The sequence below is a fragment of the Brugia malayi genome, assembly GCF_000002995.4.
Source record: "Brugia malayi strain FR3 genome assembly, contig: Bm_v4_Chr1_scaffold_001, whole genome shotgun sequence".
NCBI lineage: Eukaryota > Metazoa > Nematoda > Chromadorea > Rhabditida > Onchocercidae > Brugia > Brugia malayi.
In genome coordinates this window covers 12,538,652-12,559,455 of record NW_025062475.1, presented here as the reverse complement: position 1 = coordinate 12,559,455, position 20,804 = coordinate 12,538,652, and the positions used below count along the sequence as shown (strand labels likewise).

Genomic DNA, 20,804 nt, shown 5'->3' with positions numbered 1-20,804 from the left:
TCCTACAACTGCTTCTCCAAAAATATTGTTCGATAACTTTGATGAATGATAATTTTGTCTCAATAAAATAAAGATTGGTTTCAGACCAAAAAAAAAAAAAAATCAGATCCTATTTTATGCCAAGTAGTAAATTTATATAATGAGTAGTAATTCAATCTAAATTTGGCAGCGAACTTCAACCTGTAATTAAAATCATGAATTATTTTTCTAAAATTCTTTTTCCTTTTATAGGAAATAATAGAAATAAATGATTTGAGAATTTTTTAATTGATAGAGAAATTTACAGATTTTTTTGAAAATAAAATTCGAATTTATCAAATTAATTCGTCAGTGGTCTATGCCAACATTCCAATTCAGTGAAATCCTATTGACAATTTCCGAAGGTACCTCAGAAGGAACGTTTCAAAAATCTCTCGGTTTGTTCATTTCCTCTGATCTTTTTCCAGTCGGTCATTTCAGATAACTGTCTTACATTTCCCTCAAATATCAGTTTGGAATGAATTACTGTGGTATAGTTGAAATGTCCAAAATGACAACACGTTAATAATTTAATAAGGTCATAATCTGGAATATATTACTAATAGTATAAGCACTAATTACAATATTATCATGGAGATTACTGCAAGAAGAGAAGGGACAAAAAATAGTATGAAATAGAAGAAAAGAATAATTATGAGACATCTGCCTGATCATTTTACACCAACCAGTTTTGAGTTCAGTAATTTATTAGCAATACTAATTTCAGCATTCCAAAAATTGCATTAAATTAAATTATGTTAATTGGCCGATAATATGCTTTGTGAACTGTCAACTGATTACTGGTCGTATTTTTTGCATTAATGAAGAACGAATATTCGAGAAATGAATAAATCCGAAAGCAGCTAACCTTTCAAGAAGCCATCGTGTCGAGTTTAGCCTTCGTATGAACCGTTGCTTGCAAATGACTGTTGCTCACTTTCTTTCCTTCCTGTGTAAATTCAAAAAAGTACTGAGACTGTCAGATTTATGAAGGAATTTGGTATTGAGTGAATTAATATTAGCTAACTGAAAATCAAAAACTGGAAGTCAGAAATTGCGGAACTCGAAGAGGTTGTTTTGGTAATTAATGCATTCGATAATTCATTAGTAAGAATTATTTGTGAGAATATTTCGAAATAAAAATTTCATTCAATTTCTTGTGGAATTCTGGTAATTTGTAAGAGGAATATTGCGCTCTAGAATTCAACTTGGTTATCGCGGATATGCTGCATGAATGATCAGCGTTCTGCCGTGGTCAGTCATTTACAGCTGACCAGTCGGTCACTTGCTGCAAATTGTGCTTTTTTCGCTTGAAATTCAACCAGAAATCACATATTTAATTCGATAAGCTCAGGCAAGATTGTAAAACTCAGAATAAGCTAAATTTTCCTTCATAGCCTAAAGTTTTATCAGCAGTCGATGATTTAGAAAAATAATTGGATCCAGAAGCTTGATTCTTTCCGGTTCAAATTATTCATTCAGTGGTAAAAGTTCCTTTAAAAGCTTTAGGTGCAAACCAATTGTTCAGAATCGTTGAATTATAGAAAGAGAAAAGGAATAATAAGTTAAATTTTAAAAAAGTATAAAAAGTAGGGGAAGAGCTGAGATTCAAATTATGAATTTGGAAACTATACAAAAGAGCGAAATTGAAACTAAAATTACAGCACTGAGCAGATTTGCTTATTGCTGAGATGATGGCGGATGCAGCATACCTCGCTGTTGCTTTTGAATTGAGAATACGGTAGAAAAGAAATTCGACAATTCAATCAGCAATTTTCGATGATTACAATTAATTGTTTCGTTTTCAGCTCCAATTCAATAAGTTTTTCAAAAAATATCTAACTTTCAGGGATGGAGAAGATAAGAGTTCCTCTGCACCACCTCCAACATTCGTTTCATATGTTTTCTTTTGAGATTTTTTATCCCGACATACCGAATATATTGCAAACGAGTGATTAAGTGGCAGCAACTTCATTTGTAAAAAGATCAATGTAATACAATCAATAAATACAAGTATAAGGTAATAAAGTAGTGAAAAACAATTATATTTTCTTTCGAGATCCTTTACCGACATGTTGAATATGTATTGCAAATGATGAGTTATTAAGCGGCAGTATAAATAAAGTCAATAAATACAAGTATAAATAAAGTAGTGCAACAGTGGAAGAATACAGTACAGTTCCCGATTGTACACGTGAAAAAAAAAATAAACAACAAACAATAAACAGTAGTGAATTATGTGCAAATTTTGCGCACATATCTAGAAACAATAAAAAATACAATCAAGATCATATATAAACATCGATAAATTCAAGTAATGCTGCCACTTTTATAGATGAAAAAACAAAAAAAAAAAAAAAAAGAAACAAAGAAAGGAATTGAGAGATTGTTGAAAAAAGTATTATATTTGATAAGTCGAATATTCATCCCTACTGTATAAAATTTGATTTGTTGACTGACTGTAGCATTAAAAATTGAGATTCAATAGAAAAAAGTTAATCACAAATATCAGCAACTTATGTTTGATGAGGCGGATATTCATCATTGTTGTGTAAAACATAACTTCTTGACTGACCGTACCATTCATTCCAAACAGACCAGATTGACATCTAAGAACAACAAAGTTCAAAGGAAAGAACAAAGTTCATAGAAAACAGAAGTGAAGTTTACGTAAGGTCATCATAACGAACAAGAGAAAATCCTCACCTGTTCATGAGTTCGTGGGAATGAAGAATATGCAGTTGCTTGTGCAACAGATGGATAAACAACTGGTTGTTGACCATAAAACATACCAGAGCCATATTGTCTATTTATAGTGGACCGATCCTGTTACAATATATATACATATTTAATGTATAAATTTCCTTCGTTTGAAAAAAAAAAAAAACAATGAAATTAATTGTTTCTGTAATGTCACATTTATTTCAAAGATTAAATCGCTAAATATATGAAATAAAAATGATTAAGTGTATGAAAAAATAAAAGTATGACGAAGTAATAGTTGAGAATTGAAATTTCAGACAATATAAGCATATTTATTTACAGTAGATGAAAAACATACCGTCATTTGATAATAACCAGACATCGGAATACCGTATCCACTTGGTTGTCCAATGTTTCCACTTGCATCGTATATCGTTCCTGCTTGATTATATAGCGTCGTCTGGAAAATGGAAATGAATGGAAAATATTATAATACAAATATAATATGTTGTAATTTTTCAACACTACTACACGTAATGTAGACTTAGCAATAAAAATATGGCATGGCAAGAACTCTAGTAATGCACAAAATAACAATAACTACCACAAAAGAAAAAATTACAATAACTTACAGTAGTTACCTGTGCAACTGATGCTACATAATAAATTGGCATCGAATAATAATTATATCCACTCATCGCCGCATTTCCTCCAATTGAATTACTCGCTGTTGCTGCTGGCGTAGTCTAAAATATTTCACGTACGAGACCATCAGGTAAGAGGTAAAACAAAATGTAAGGTGACTTTTCCACAACCTTAGTAATACATGAAATAATAATTGCTAGCAAGACTTACCTGTGTAACTGATGTTGTATAATAAGCTGGCATCGAATAATAATTATATCCACTCATCGCCGCATTTCCTCCAATTGAATTACTCGCTGTTGCTGCTGGCGTAGTCTAAAATATTTCACGTACGAGACCCATCAGGTAAGAGGTAAAACAAAATGTAAGGTGACTTTTCCACAACCTTAGTAATACATGAAATAATAATTGCTAGCAAGACTTACCTGTGTAACTGATGTTGTATAATAAGCTGGCATCGAATAATAATTATATCCACTCATCGCCGCATTTCCTCCAATTGAATCACTCGCTGTTGCTGCTGGCGTAGTCTAAAATATTTCACGTACAAGATCCATCTGTGTTTTTAAGTAAGAGATGATATAACAAAATTTATCGTTGATTTTTTCATTACTAGATAAAGAAGCTTTACTAGATAAAAACTTGATAATGCATTGATTACATAAAAGAACCAACTTGCTGAAATTGCCCACTATAACAAGCTGGCATGACAATACCATCTCCACTTCTTTGTACAAATGGGAAAATTTCGTGATTGTGATGGCTTAGCATGCACAATTGACGGTCGACTCTAAAATTGATAATGTTCATCAATTTGTCATCGTGAAATTTTATTCTTCACATCTGTTTAATATTTGCAGAAATTGACAGAAATTAAGTGTTCAATTAATGAAGTATGAGTAACTAATTATTTAGCTTAAAACAATATAAAATGTTTACCTGAATAGCTAAGGTAATTTGATCGATTGAAGTGAAACTTTGACGATGCGATGAATTTACGATAGGTGCGGATAAAATCGGTAGTGGTGCATCGCTAGTTCGAATTCCATTCAGTATTGGACAAGACTGATTATTAATTAAATTGTGTGGTACAAATGGCGGTGCATCCAAATTCCAAATGAATTCTTCCCTGAAATTCTTTTATTGTTAATATGTTAATAATTATTGATTGTAAATGTTAAATTGATCATCCTTCATTTGCAGCAAATAATTTGCAAGGAACAAATTATAATATATTCTTGCCTGTTTAATGCATTATTTGCTGCTACACTTGCTACTATCTGATCCGGCGCAGATGATTGCTCCGTTTGTTCACTTTCAAATGCTACGGAAGTGGTAGTTGTAGTTTGTGTAATTCCTGATTGTGATAAAACTACAGCTGTTGCTGCTTCTGTTTCGGATAATATCGTGTTCGATTCAGCAAGAGTGGATGTTGTCAACGTATCATTATCATTATCATTCTCTGATCTATCCGGAGACGTTGAATCTAAAAGAATGATTATTACGTTTCAATATGATTTCCACTGGAACACAACCGTTAATAATTGATTTATTAATTATTGATACCTGCCGATTCGCGACTCACTTCCTCAGCAGTTTGTGTATTGCCTAATATTATAGTCATTTCATTTTCCACGTCAATATTCCTCAGTGACATCCAAAAGTCTTCTAAATAAGTTAACGGTGTTTTTATTGCTATTTCAGATGACTGTCAAACGATTTGTTATAAATTTATTTAATCATAAGCAAGAGAAAATAATATTGTAAATTGCAAAAAATCATTCATTACTATTATAAATAAAAAATACCTAATGGTTTAAAATTAAATACTTCGGCAACCGCTCTTTCTAATCGATCATCCAACCATGGTATCCAGGATTCTGAATCAGCTAGTGGTACTTCTGCGTTTTGCTCAGTGTCTTCCTTAGAATACCCTGAAAATTTATTATTTAATCATAAACAATCCTTCATGTAAGGAAAAAGTTGTAAATAAAAACTTTACAACAAACAAACCTGGAGAGTCCTTGTGATTCCTTTGAGCCAATAAAAGCCCACGTTCATAACCAATTGGTTTAGGTAACTTTTTAAGTTTAGATGATATTTCCGTTTCTTGCATTTCAACCACTTTGAAATTTCCTATTTCTTCCATGGCTTATCTATCTAAATAATATATTTACAGTTTTCATTGTTTTATTTAAATATAAAAAAGCACTTTCATTTCCCGAAGAAATTACAACATATAGTTACAACACAATTACAACAAATAAAGATTTCAAAAATGCCGGCAATGGGGTTAAAGGTGAACTAATTATTTAAATTACTATACTAATTAAAGGTCAAGAAAAAATAACTAATATTTAATTTTGAAGAATTCAGTTTTTTACTGCTTCATATGAAATATATGCAAGACAAAAGAGTGAAAATACGAAAATGTGTAGTTGAAATATTTGCTTCGAAATAAGGATGGAATGAATGCATTAAGTATGAAATGATATGACGTATTGTCGAACATTGCAAAGGATACTTTAGTCATCTAATCGTTAATTAAGCATTATCCCTGTTTGACCTTTACAGTGATGGAGTATATGGATGGTCGTTGAGAAATTACTAATTGTGAATATGCAGATGAAAAATTTAATTTGACAATGGAAAATATACGAAAGAAAGTGATAGATTTAGTTCTTATCTACGCTATATAAATTCACCAGGGTGCAAGAAAATGAACCAAAAAAAGCAATTCGATGAGTTAATTGAAATAAACGGAAGTGTGAATAGAATTAATAGAATTGTTACACAATTGTCATTAAAAGAATCCATCCTAATACTTACTGATGATAAGAAATTATTTATTGAAAGGAAAAGTGTGCAAATAATAGAATAGGTATGATCCTTTTTGAAGCATTGTAATGAGAAATATGTGAAAATGAAAATTCCTACATCATTCTCACATTTGCAGGAAGGAAGATAATCCGAGGCATCTAATTATGCTTCTATAAAAGATATACTTTACAAGCAATAATCCCAATATTAGCCAATCGTAGCTTTTGAGAAAGAATTTTCTCATTCAAAATTGTTAATTGACACTTAAAATTGACTAGAAAATGAAATATAATAAATTTCTGAAATTTCTTTCAGTTTCATTTCCCTACAGTATGCCATGCCTATTCATAGGGCAGATTTGATTGGCTGAAGAAAGTTAGAAATAAAAATTTTAATTTTTCATCCCGCAAAACCTCATCATCCTTACACAGCAGTTTTACTTCAACCTTTAAACGAAAGAATTGTAGAATGCGACCATACCTGTAAAAAAGAGAACAAAAATCGATGCCGATAGGTATTTTGAACACGAGATCCCGCCCACTTGAGATAGTCGAGAGAGAAAAAAACCTTAACCGCAAACAATTTTCAAATGAGATGTGCAATATAAATCCCATTTTTAAATCGTTTCATAAAACAAATATATTGTTGAGTTAAAATATGAACATGGAAATGCTGTATGAATTCAAATTCAGTCTAGAAACTAAAAATAAAATTAAAATAATCAAAATAATTTTGAATCTGAAATCTAAATTTTGAAAATAAAGTTAAAATTAAAAAAAGGAAAATAAAATAATCTTATTGCCAATTTCGCATTAGAAAACATTATGGATTTCTATTGAATTTCAGGAGAATGTAAAAAAAAATACAATTTGTCGTTTTCATTCTTACTGATATTTTGCTTTGAGACCTTTAACCCCAAGAAATGTAAAAAGCTTTTTAAATTTTGATGAGTTCAAAGTGAATTGTAGTGCGATTTTAATAAGATCGGTGTTACAAAAGTGTAGATAAAATATATGTAATGAGCAAATAAAAATATTATGCTGATTTGCAAGAATTAATTTGAAATTAATTTAATCACCAAATATGCACTTCGCAATAATAAAACTTCGACAAAGTGAATGGAACATTATGTTCAAATGTAAATACTTATTCAGTTTTTTATTACATATCAATTTTAATTAACTTATCAGTTTTCACTTCTAAAAGATTTGTAGTCGGTTCAACTCTTAATTCTTCATTTGACCTCCCTAAGAGGTCATAGAGCAGTAGAGATCATAGAGTTTTTTTTTATCCGCACCTATCGTAAATTCATCGCATCGTCAAAGTTCAAAATTAGAAAGAGCGGTTGCCGAAGTATTTAATTTTAAACCATTAGGTATTTTTTATTTATAATAGTAATGAATGATTTTTTGCAATTTACAATATTATTTTCTCTTGCTTATGATTAAATAAATTTATAACAAATCGTTTGACAGTCATCTGAAATAGCAATAAAAACACCGTTAACTTATTTAGAAGACTTTTGGATGTCACTGAGGAATATTGACGTGGAAAATGAAATGACTATAATATTAGGCAATACACAAACTGCTGAGGAAGTGAGTCGCGAATCGGCAGGTATCAATAATTAATAAATCAATTATTAACGGTTGTGTTCCAGTGGAAATCATATTGAAACGTAATAATCATTCTTTTAGATTCAACGTCTCCGGATAGATCAGAGAATGATAATGATAATGATACGTTGACAACATCCACTCTTGCTGAATCGAACACGATATTATCCGAAACAGAAGCAGCAACAGCTGTAGTTTTATCACAATCAGGAATTACACAAACTACAACTACCACTTCCGTAGCATTTGAAAGTGAACAAACGGAGCAATCATCTGCGCCGGATCAGATAGTAGCAAGTGTAGCAGCAAATAATGCATTAAACAGGCAAGAATATATTATAATTTGTTCCTTGCAAATTATTTGCTGCAAATGAAGGATGATCAATTTAACATTTACAATCAATAATTATTAACATATTAACAATAAAAGAATTTCAGGGAAGAATTCATTTGGAATTTGGATGCACCGCCATTTGTACCACACAATTTAATTAATAATCAGTCTTGTCCAATACTGAATGGAATTCGAACTAGCGATGCACCACTACCGATTTTATCCGCACCTATCGTAAATTCATCGCATCGTCAAAGTTTCACTTCAATCGATCAAATTACCTTAGCTATTCAGGTAAACATTTTATATTGTTTTAAGCTAAATAATTAGTTACTCATACTTCATTAATTGAACACTTAATTTCTGTCAATTTCTGCAAATATTAAACAGATGTGAAGAATAAAATTTCACGATGACAAATTGATGAACATTATCAATTTTAGAGTCGACCGTCAATTGTGCATGCTAAGCCATCACAATCACGAAATTTTCCATTTGTACAAAGAAGTGGAGATGGTATTGTCATGCCAGCTTGTTATAGTGGGCAATTTCAGCAAGTTGGTTCTTTTATGTAATCAATGCATTATCAAGTTTTTATCTAGTAAAGCTTCTTTATCTAGTAATGAAAAAATCAACGATAAATTTTGTTATATCATCTCTTACTTAAAACACAGATGGATCTTGTACGTGAAATATTTTAGACTACGCCAGCAGCAACAGCGAGTGATTCAATTGGAGGAAATGCGGCGATGAGTGGATATAATTATTATTCGATGCCAGCTTATTATACAACATCAGTTACACAGGTAAGTCTTGCTAGCAATTATTATTTCATGTATTACTAAGGTTGTGGAAAAGTCACCTTACATTTTGTTTTACCTCTTACCTGATGGGTCTCGTACGTGAAATATTTTAGACTACGCCAGCAGCAACAGCGAGTAATTCAATTGGAGGAAATGCGGCGATGAGTGGATATAATTATTATTCGATGCCAGCTTATTATACAACATCAGTTACACAGGTAAGTCTTGCTAGCAATTATTATTTCATGTATTACTAAGGTTGTGGAAAAGTCACCTTACATTTTGTTTTACCTCTTACCTGATGGGTCTCGTACGTGAAATATTTTAGACTACGCCAGCAGCAACAGCGAGTAATTCAATTGGAGGAAATGCGGCGATGAGTGGATATAATTATTATTCGATGCCAATTTATTATGTAGCATCAGTTGCACAGGTAACTACTGTAAGTTATTGTAATTTTTTCTTTTGTGGTAGTTATTGTTATTTTGTGCATTACTAGAGTTCTTGCCATGCCATATTTTTATTGCTAAGTCTACATTACGTGTAGTAGTGTTGAAAAATTACAACATATTATATTTGTATTATAATATTTTCCATTCATTTCCATTTTCCAGACGACGCTATATAATCAAGCAGGAACGATATACGATGCAAGTGGAAACATTGGACAACCAAGTGGATACGGTATTCCGATGTCTGGTTATTATCAAATGACGGTATGTTTTTCATCTACTGTAAATAAATATGCTTATATTGTCTGAAATTTCAATTCTCAACTATTACTTCGTCATACTTTTATTTTTTCATATACTTAATCATTTTTATTTCATATATTTAGGAATTTAATCTTTGAAATAAATGTGACATTACAGAAACAATTAATTTCATTGTTTTTTTTTTTTTCAAACGAAGGAAATTTATACATTATATATATATATATATATATATATATATATATATATATATATTGTAGCAGAATCCGTTCACTGCAAATAGACAATATGGCTCTGGTATGTTTTATGGTCAACAACCAGTTGTTTATCCATCTGTTGCACAAGCAACTGCATATTCTTCATTCCCACGAACTCATGAACAGGTGAGGATTTTCTCTTGTTCGTTATGATGACCTTACGTAAACTTCACTTCTGTTTTCTATGAACTTTGTTCTTTCCTTTGAACTTTGTTGTTCTTAGATGTCAATCTGGTCTGTTTGGAATGAATGGTACAGTCAGTCAAGAAGTTATGTTTTACACAACAATGATGAATATCCGCCTCATCAAACATAAGTCGCTGATATTTGTGATTAACTTTTTTCTATTGAATCTCAATTTTTAATGCTACAGTCAGTCAACAAATCAAATTTTATACAGTAGGGATGAATATTCGACTTATCAAATATAATACTTTTTTCAACAATCTCTCAATTCCTTTCTTTGTTTCTTTGTTTCTTTTTTTTTTTTTTTTTTTTTTTTGTTTTTTCATCTATAAAAGTGGCAGCATTACTTGAATTTATCGATGTTTGTGTATGATCTTGATTGTATTTTTTATTGTTTCTAGATATGTGCGCAAAATTTGCACATAATTCACTACTGTTTATTGTTTGTTGTTTATTTTTTTTTTTCACGTGTACAATCGGGAACTGTACTATATTTTTCCACTGTTGCACTACTTTATTTATACTTGTATTTATTGACTTTATTTATACTTATATTTACTGCCGCTTAATAACTCATCATTTGCAATACATATTCAACATGTCGGTAAAGGATCTCGAAAGAAAATATAATTGTTTTTCACTACTTTATTACCTTATACTTGTATTCATTGATTGTATTACATTGATCTTTTTGCAAATGAAGTTGCTGCCACTTAATCACTCGTTTGCAATATATTCGGTATGTTGGGATAAAAAATCTCAAAAGAAAACATATGAAACGAATGTTGGAGGTGGTGCAGAGGAACTCTTATCTTCTCCATCCCTGAAAGTTAGATATTTTTTGAAAAACTTATTGAATTGGAGCTGAAAACGAAACAATTAATTGTAATCATCGAAAATTGCTGATTGAATTGTCGAATTTCTTTTCTACCGTATTCTCAATTCAAAAGCAACAGCGAGGTATGCTGCATCCGCCATCATCTCAGCAATAAGCAAATCTGCTCAGTGCTGTAATTTTAGTTTCAATTTCGCTCTTTTGTATAGTTTCCAAATTCATAATTTGAATCTCAGCTCTTCTCCTACTTTTTATACTTTTTTAAAATTTAACTTATTATTCCTTTTCTCTTTCTATAATTCAACGATTCTGAAGAATTGGTTTGCACCTAAAGCTTTTAAAGGAACTTTTATCACTGAATGAATAATTTGAACCGGAAAGAATCAAGCTTCTGGATCCAATTATTTTTCTAAATCATCGACTGCTGATAAAACTTTAGGCTATGAAGGAAAATTTAGCTTATTCTGAGTTTTACAATCTTGCCTGAGCTTATCGAATTAAATATGTGATTTCTGGTTGAATTTCAAGCGAAAAAAGCACAATTTGCAGCAAGTGACCGACTGGTCAGCTGTAAATGACTGACCACGGCAGAACGCTGATCATTCATGCAGCATATCCGCGATAACCAAGTTGAATTCTAGAGCGCAATATTCCTTTTACAAATTACCAGAATTCCACAAGAAATTGAATGAAATTTTTATTTCGAAATATTCTCACAAATAATTCTTACTAATGAATTATCGAATGCATTAATTACCAAAACAACCTCTTCGAGTTCCGCAATTTCTGACTTCCAGTTTTTGATTTTCAGTTAGCTAATATTAATTCACTCAATACCAAATTCCTTCATAAATCTGACAGTCTCAGTACTTTTTTGAACTTACACAGGAAGGAAAGAAAGTGAGCAACAGTCATTTGCAAGCAACGGTTCATACGAAGGCTAAACTCGACACGATGGCCTCTTGAAAGGTTAGCTGCTTTCGGATTTATTCATTTCTCGAATATTCGTTCTTCATTAATGCAAAAAATACGACCAGTAATCAGTTGACAGTTCACAAAGCATATTATCGGCCAATTAACACATACGCATTTTTATGCAAACAATGCTGAATTTAATTTAGGCAACCGGCAACCTGCGTCTAAGAGTGTAAAAATTAAAAACCGACTACTTATATCAGAATCATCCAAACATATGATAGTGTTTCAGAAAAGAAAAAAGAACTTGAATTAAACAACAAAAACAATCATTGTGAGAAAGGAAAAAGAGACCAGTCAGAAAAATACAAGGGAAAGTTATCAGACGATGATCTGATTATCACTTATTTCATTGCAATAATTTCTCATGTACAGACAACAAATTGTTTGGACGGACTTCATTTTCATTAGAAATTTTAATTTTATTTTAAATTCATGTTTATCTATCAGTACCAAATGTTCTTGATTGTTAATTTGTCTTTAAGAAAGTTGGAATTCGTTTAAGTTCTAATACCAAAAAATCTCAAAAAATTTCTAAAATACAAAAGGAAAATTAATGCAAAAAATGTGAGGAAATCTATTTTGCCTCTAAGAAGGATAATTACACTCTACAAGCATTTAATCAACATAAATTCGAATGAATATGATATGAATAAGGAAAAAGTGACTTGAAAAAAAAAAAAAAAAACCAAAGAAGTGAATAAAAATATCACAATATCAACGGATTCAGTAGCTAATTACCATCTTTGAATGAATACAGCACAATCAATCAACAAATTTAGAAATAAAACAAAAAAAAAAAAAAAAAAAAAAAAAACACCACAACCATCATTCGAATATATTTCATTGAAAGAATCCATTTAGCAATCGTTTAAAATATTAAAACAATTACCAAATTCTCATAATTAAACATCTGTAACAACATCGAAAATGAAATTATGTTAGGAAATTTTTCAACTTTCATTCGTTAATTTTGCATTTGATTATATCAAAATGTAAAGCTTTTATGGTATTGTTATTGCTGCATTAGCCTTACGATACTAGCGGCTTACAGCAGCATTGGATAATTCATATCGTATAAATTGCTTCTATAAAAAGCTCAAACTTTCTTTGAGAAATGATATAAAATGTTGTTTTCTAAGAAACATAATCCCAAAGTATCCAACATGCTTATCTGCCAACTTTTCCTCATCGATCAGTTGACTAAATCACAACAGTTTCACACTTCGCTATAAGCATAACTAATGAAAGTGTTCGTTTCTATAACAAAATATATAAATAAATAAATAAAAATTGACAAGTCACTATTGCACAATAAATATAAAAGAAAAAAAAAAAAAAAAAAACAAGTAAGTAACAGCTATGCTCACAACCAATTTTTTTTTGAAAATTGAATTTTGGACAAAATGGAAACAATTATCAAGTATCATTACTAAATAATTGAATAACTTGTTTTAGCAACACTTATTAAAATTAAGAAAAAATAAAGCTACAGAAAATAAAAACAATAGCATATTATTCACAAATTAGAAATCATTGTCTTTGTTGTAAAGCAAAACCAAGAAAATATTTTTCAAACATTCCGTAATTTAACAAGTGGGGAGAAACATTGTATAGCCGTTTCAATTACTGCTGTTGCTGTACAATCAATCCAGTATCCTATATCCTCCTAACCTCCATTTCTGAATCATATCCATATGTAAACACGTGCTTAATTGTAATCCTGATTCATTTGCTTGTAAACACAGGCCTGTTTCCCGATGCTTTAGCACAAGTATCTGAAAATTTTCTTAATAATCCTGATCTCAAAGTAAATAATGAAACAATAGCAAATTCCTCTAAAAAACCTATTTGTGATAATTTTTACATTGGTTAAAATAGTTACTAACAGTTTTAAGAATTATTACACAATGACATTGTAATTCGCCAAAAATTTACAAACTAAATACCCTATGAATTACTTTTTTACTTACTTTCTTCTCATAGTCAAAGATCATTTTCGACAATGGCACCGAGCCAGTACATTTCTCCATGCTAACACCTTTTGTTGTGAAAGCTAAGCAAAGTTCATCAGACCGAATTTCACCTTTCCCAGTGTAAGTCCATAACTACAAATTATAATTAGGTTAATATAACTAGTTTTTCCAGTGTCAAAAACTACAACTTTATTATGTTCGCAAAAACTATCAAAATACGATTCTTATTTCTTTGACATTTACGTTAATTTTGTAACGAATGTTAAGTACTTCTCAAATGACAGTTAAGAATCATGATTTAAAAAAAAAAAAAAACATCTTATGAATTCAGATTCGACCTCAAGAAATTTACGGCATACTCTCTATTGAAATGAACATAATTAATTATTAGGATCTAACATATGAACCCACCATTTGAAACAAGATTACGAACATGTTTAAGAAACAACAAGCATGAGTTAAGTAAAAAAAAAACATTTATTCATTGTCTTCCAAATGAATTTTCGCAAACCTGATTACCACCTTTGCCATGGCACGGAAGCATTGCAGGAGAATCACCGGCTGATCGACCTGCTGTATCCAGACATTCCATTACTCCCATATTTTGCACCTACAACAAAATCTCTCTATGTTTTATAATGTTCGAAAAGAATAACAATATATATGTTAGTAATAATGATAGATAAGCGATATAGTAGAAGAACATGTCCCTTCAACCAGTTCTTACTAGAAAATAGCATTACCGAAGTTAATATGAATGTAAAGTGAAAGCATTGAGTAACTGAACAATTATGCAAAATCGACAAAACTGGTTCAAGCGGCTAAGAAATATTCATCAAAGTAAAAAGTAAAAAAGATCCACAAGGAAAAGTACCTGTCCTAAACTAAAAAAATCGATTGGAATTGGTGATTCTGGATAAATCGTCTCCAAATACCACCGAAAGCTTTTACACTGTAAATTTTCGCGCAAAATTTTCCTTTCTGTTAAATCGCCAACATCGACATTTTTGGCAGCTAAAAGTGATAGATGATAAACTGACAAAAATCAAATATATTTCAAAAATAACTTCCTTAAAGTTGAAGTAGATGCGAACAAAGACAAAAAAAAAAAACAAAACAAAAAAAAAAAAAAAAAAAAAAAAAAAAAACAATATGATTGAAGAAAATTAAACGATGATTTTGTAATTGTCAATTTGAGTAAAGCGATTTCGAAGCTCATAACCAGACCATCTAGATCATTAAGAAGGTGACCTAGCTAAAATTCCAACAACCTTTAGAGAACATAGTAATACCTACCAGGCACCATGCCATAAAATATGTCTTTATATTCATCCATCCAAACCTCAGCAGTGCGAGCCGCATTATGATGTATGACTCTAGCTGTGCCACCGGGAAATGAATACGGAGTATGCTTTCGAAACACATGACCGACTCGAGAACATGGATGAATCTCCAAACTACCGCCGCACATCCATACCTGAAAAAATACAAGCACTTAGACTTTATCCCTCAACTGTACTTTAATTTCATAAAAAACTTTTCTAGAAGCCACTCTTAGAACTGAATTAGGGACTTAATTATTCTCCCTACACTATAATTTACTTCATTTCAGAAAAATAGTAATAAAAAAAAAGATTTTGAAAAAGTCAAAAATGGTTACTAAAAAGTCTGAAATGTCAAAATTTACTAAATATAGGAATTACCCTAAATGAAATCTCCAGATTTTCACCACCCCAAATTTCCATTCCCTCATCGTAGGAGCCAATATCATAAAAAAACTGTCGATCAATAGCAAACAAACCACCAGCAATTGTCGGAGTCCTGAATAAATTAAAATTTAGAATTGATAAAATCACAACATCTTTGGCTACAAATATTTCCTGCATTTGAGACTAAAAAGCCAAACAGGAAAATCACATGAAAAGCTAACTGAAGGGGAACTGAACGGTCGTGATTACGCCTTTCCATTTCTCGCATCGGTACCTGTAAAATAAGTGTGTAATAAAATTATATAAACAACTTTGAAAATTCTTGAAAATTTTTGGATTTTGATTTACTCTACCAATCTTAAGAAGGAAACATACAAAAGTGTAAAGAATGATACTTACTGGATACCATCGGAAGTTTAAATGCCAATTAAAGCCACCCCAAGTAACATCAGAAGCAGTTATATATTCAAAATTTTCATCCGAAATGACATCAATAATTGGCGCCACAACACGTTTCCGATCAGTTGATACACGATCCAACAATGGCTCCAACCATCCTTCCGTTACTTCAACATGAGCATCCAAAAACAGCAGAACCTAAAAATTGAAATCTGAATAGATGCCGTTAAAAATACAACTGTAACCTACATATAATGCTCTATTTTTCACCACAATAATATTATTTTTTGAATTCTGTAGTTAAACGAACATCGTAACATTCAGTAATATGGTTAGAAAAATTACAATAAAAATTTTTAAGTCCACATAAAATTTCTGCGAAAAATGGAAACTGCTTTTAAAAATTCTTGCAGAAAGACAACTTCTTTGCTGGGAATATCCAAAACTCATATATACCTTTCCTTTTGCCACCTTTGCACCTTGTAAACGCGCTCGGATAAGGCCTGATCGTTCTGGTAGATGAATGAGATGAAAGGGAAGTGAAAATCTTTTGATATAAGTATCAAGAGGCTTCCGCAAATAGGCTGGAATTTAAATTCTTTTTTAAACAATCAACTTTCAAGAAGAGTTTAAACATTAAAAATAGATGAAGTTTGTTACGGTGACACAGTCATATGGTCATTTGTTTTCGACATGATGATAGTACGGCCTAATAATTATTTCATTATTTAATTTCAATTCTCATCGACTCAAAAAAAAAAAGTGTAATGAAAAAGCAAAAGCAACTAACTTCGGTTTGACAAGTCATCGATGAGAATAACTTCTTTGATTAGATGAAGCGGACTTCGATTTATTACAGAGTGTAATGTACGAAGAAGTGTACTCCATGCTTCGTTATGAAAAACAATTATAATGGATACCATGGGTAAACTGGTTACATCGTATTTTCGTGCAGCTTCACGACACCTAAATTAGTATAAATCGATTTGCAGATTCGAAATTTTATTAGACATTAGTTAGAAAACCTAATCAGTCATTTATATTATCAAAGACAATTATATAGATAAACCCTTTAATGCTGCCAATAAGTCTATAACCATTACAACGTTAATTACTGCAGTACAAAATGATATTATTCAATTAATTTGATATGACAACTAACTTCGATGACCGATAATCCGGAAGTGCCCTATTGATAGATATTAGATCTGAAGCCATAACATCAAATTGGTTTTCTTTAAATTTTCGTGCCCGTTCTTCCTGTTGTGATGGATCGATAATTACTGCACTACCCATTTCACCTGGTCCATTTCTTTCAAAATTTAAACCTTAAGTAACAAAAATTTTTTGAAAGAAGGTCCAAAAATGTTTGGTGACATGTATAAGTGCATCGTAATTTGAAATACGTCTTTTCTTCTATCTAAAAATCACTTGCTTTTTACATAAGAAAAGACAGAAAATAATGTACTTCTTTTGATAAAATTATGAACAATTATTCTGTTAAAAAAAAAAAAAAAAAGAAAAACAAACTTTTTAGCAATATTCCCAATTCTTCCATAGCTTCCTGATCAACAAAATCATTTGCTTGAGCCCTAAATTCATCTTCTGAACGACGATCACCCCTCAACTTTACTGCAACTCTGAAACAAATCACTGGATCATCGACAGGTTACTTTTCAAATTACAGACTGCCTATAGTATGAATATTAATTTCGATACTAAATTGACGAAATTCTCAAAACTGCAGAAATAAAGAGCTCGGTAATTTACAAAAAGCTTCATCAAAATAAGCGATTAGACCGACTGCCCAACAATATCTACAGTTGTTTAATGTGAACATAAATATTAGAAGTGCACAATCAATATTTTCTAATTACTTAAAAGAGCTTATGAATGAAATGATCGTTTCAAATAGCTTAAAAAACTCTAGTAAAAACTGAAAATTAGCAAAATTTGCCAAGTAATGCCTGAAGAATTAGAAATGGAAAAATTATCCGGAAGAACCTGTAAAAGAAAAAGAAATAAAAACTTACTTTGAGGTTATTCTGCTATTACCGGTATCAAGAAAGTAAAATAATATGATGACATCAATCATCATCCATACTAAAGAAGTCAGCACAATCGCACGACATACATCAACCCGTAATCGCATTTGTTTTAATCTTGACAAGAAAAAATACGAGAATTAATAATAGAAAAGAAAAAATGATCAGAAAAAAAAAAAAGCTTGTCGAAACTGCAAATTCAAAACCATGGAAATCAAAATTGGAACGAAAAAAAAGCTATAATACGACGGCGAAGATTCAATATGCAAAGAAAATTTTATTCATAATTTACATCTTTAATTTTTATTCACTTTAAGCGGAAATGTTCCAACTAAACTTCCTTTAAAGCAAGTAAATAATGAGATCTGAATAAAAACAAACCGATGCAACCTTCTGAAATTTTCAAAATTTGAAAGCAATACATATAACTTACTATGATTGATGTAATAAATGAATTAAAATTACAGTTTAGCATGTGAAAAAATTCGAAATCGCAGACAGAAGTACTATCTTAGGAATTTTATTAAACAAAACTAAAAAATTCTTTTTCCAAATAAACACACAGATCTCTTGTTCCTTCTTGCTTCTTAACTTTTTATAAAAACTTACTATCTTGTAATTATCACCTAAAATGATGTCAACGTGATAATGAACCACTCACTGTCTTCTAATCATCATCACATTATAGCTTTTATGTTTCATTTCATTTCAAATGATTATCGGAAATGAGTGATTATTGATAAACCATACTACTTCCAAATATATTTCCCAAACAAATTATTAACATAAATTGATAGCACAATTATAAATAATTAATTTACGATGTCATTTTTATTTCAGAATGAATGGAAATAGAACTGATAAGCATTCCCTTCATACTAAATATTAGTTATGCAGTATCTAGACTAGGGAATGTTACTAAGTGAATCAACTTTTCTGGAATTTTTTTTTTGAACTTAATCTATATTTTTGGTTAGAATGATTTCATTTAAAAAAAAAAAAAAAAAAAATCGTCACTTCTCAATCACAATAAAATAATGAATTGTTTTTATTTCATAAAGTTTCCAAATTTAAATTGGGAAATGAATAAAACAGGAAAATTCAATTAATAGCATAGAGAGGAACAAAAATGATTTAATAAAATGCGTACTTTATGTTTTCACTTTTTTTAATGATTCAGAAATGGGCTCAGTTAGTTCTAAGATTAAAGCAACTTATCTTAGTAACAAATCAATCTTACCTTCGTTGCAACTTATGCTTTCTTCAATAAAGCTAACAATAATCTTTGATCAGTGAAACAATATGAAGCAGAATGGCAACGTATTGAATCTTTTAAGAAATGATTACAAAGTAAACATTTAAAGATGTAAGCAACACAATTAAGGAAGCTAAATGCAAATATAAGTTTTTTTTTTTAAATAAAGAAAAAAAAAGAATTTTTCAAAGAAAAAGAATTGATTTATAGATCCTGTAAATATCGCTGATGCATTTTATTGACAGCTGATACTTAATTCCATCATTAATATTGAAATGTACAGGTAGACACCACTCACATGAATTTCATTTGTGGAAAATTAAAAAGTACTGAATAAAAATTATGAAAAATGAAATATTACTGCGTTCAACTGCAAAATGAAGTACCACTACTACCTACTGTTAAACTGTTGAAGAGTTTGAAACTATGAAAAAATGTATTCGTTAATGAAGAAATTATTGTTAATTCACATGAACATCATATACCATTGATTTCCAGCTTATTTATAGTACTATAACCTTTCCCAGATAGTTTTCCTAAAACAAAAATGAATAGTTTTGATATAATATATATACATATATATTTTTGATATTAGCGCTAATCAATTTTAAAATTATCAAACTTAATAATAAACTAAAAGAATGTATAATATCAGCACTACCAAATGTCAATGGTCATTAATTTCCTTCACGTTCTTCAGTACAGGAATGATTCAGGATAATATTCTATGAATTTTTAATAATCTTATAAATGAAAAGCAAATTTATTCAGTTAGTTGAAACCCAAGAAATGTCATAGAGCTTTCTAGAATTAAAATAGAATGTTTCGGGTAGAGTTAAAATGAAGTACGTCATAGATCTCGAATAAAATAAGAACAATAAATAATATATTGTTGCTATATACAAAACGAAAAATTGGAAGAATTGAACAAACAATTTGATTCTTGCATATTTATCACATTTTTAAAATGATTTTTAATGATTTAACAATACCCAAATGTAACTATTTCCACAAAATATACAAATAAAACATTCCTTTTCTCGACATTATTTGTCTAATTATATCGATAAATGAATGGAAAAAGAGCAGTTAAAAATAAAAGAATGAAAACGATCTCAGGAATATGTTGCAAACTTTCTTAAGTATCAATTTATGCACAGAAAGAAATAAAAAGCACCTACTACACTGATTACAAAAAGCAATGAAACTCATAAATTGATTTCAATTTGCGAAGAATAAACTTATGAGTCATGAAAAAAACACAAAGCAAAAATGAAGCGAAAGCTAAAAGTTGGAAAAACATAGTGATCAAATTTTAGAAAATTGTTAACTATATTATTACAAATGTGACAAAAAAAAAAAAAAAAAAAAAAAGAAATCATTACCTGTTTTAGAAAATTATTATCTAAAGCGATATAATTCAACAATACGTCAGGTCAGGAATTTCAAGCCTCTCTATCTTAAATTGAAATTTGAAACATAACATCGACAGTTCTTCTAAGTGATTTCATTCAA

General features: G+C 30.2%; 4 protein-coding genes across 7 annotated transcripts; 1 reads left to right on the top strand and 3 right to left on the bottom strand.

Moving 5' to 3' along the window:
* Positions 1-2,534: 2,534 nt before the first annotated feature.
* Positions 2,535-5,515, bottom strand: Bm13003 (Uncharacterized protein; the record flags this gene model as incomplete). The annotated part of the gene is made up of 11 exons (XM_043077657.1): positions 2,535-2,627; positions 2,725-2,844; positions 3,080-3,181; positions 3,363-3,467; positions 3,577-3,681; positions 3,792-3,896; positions 4,306-4,495; positions 4,609-4,852; positions 4,933-5,034; positions 5,175-5,300; positions 5,380-5,515. 11 exons carry the CDS (start codon positions 5,513-5,515, stop codon positions 2,535-2,537), a joined length of 1,428 nt encoding a protein of 475 aa, XP_042933591.1.
* Positions 5,516-7,712: 2,197 nt separating this feature from the next.
* Bm1661 (Uncharacterized protein) lies at positions 7,713-10,225 on the top strand (the record flags this gene model as incomplete). Of its 4 annotated transcripts, none has more annotated exons than XM_043077655.1 (10): positions 7,713-7,803; positions 7,884-8,127; positions 8,241-8,430; positions 8,580-8,693; positions 8,838-8,942; positions 9,053-9,157; positions 9,268-9,372; positions 9,554-9,655; positions 9,913-10,035; positions 10,133-10,225. In XM_043077655.1, the coding sequence occupies 10 exons, from the start codon at positions 7,713-7,715 to the stop codon at positions 10,223-10,225; spliced, it is 1,272 nt and encodes a 423-aa protein (XP_042933589.1). The 4 variants fall into 4 exon arrangements, with proteins under 4 accessions (XP_042933589.1, XP_042933587.1, XP_042933590.1 ...); XM_043077653.1 differs by having other exon boundaries at positions 9,268-9,381; XM_043077656.1 differs by lacking the exon at positions 9,053-9,157.
* A 629-nt stretch (positions 10,226-10,854) lies between these two features.
* Positions 10,855-11,076, bottom strand: Bm17414 (Uncharacterized protein; the record flags this gene model as incomplete). Its single annotated transcript, XM_043077652.1, has 2 exons — positions 10,855-10,918; positions 11,027-11,076. 2 exons carry the CDS (start codon positions 11,074-11,076, stop codon positions 10,855-10,857), a joined length of 114 nt encoding a protein of 37 aa, XP_042933586.1.
* Positions 11,077-13,551: 2,475 nt separating this feature from the next.
* Bma-gly-3 (Polypeptide N-acetylgalactosaminyltransferase 3, putative) lies at positions 13,552-18,141 on the bottom strand (the record flags this gene model as incomplete). Its single annotated transcript, XM_001900879.2, has 13 exons — positions 13,552-13,683; positions 13,879-14,013; positions 14,393-14,491; positions 14,756-14,895; positions 15,178-15,358; positions 15,585-15,702; positions 15,812-15,864; positions 15,990-16,187; positions 16,446-16,573; positions 16,780-16,955; positions 17,152-17,317; positions 17,520-17,629; positions 18,023-18,141. The coding sequence occupies 13 exons, from the start codon at positions 18,139-18,141 to the stop codon at positions 13,552-13,554; spliced, it is 1,755 nt and encodes a 584-aa protein (XP_001900914.1).
* Between the last annotated feature and the right edge of the window lie 2,663 nt (positions 18,142-20,804).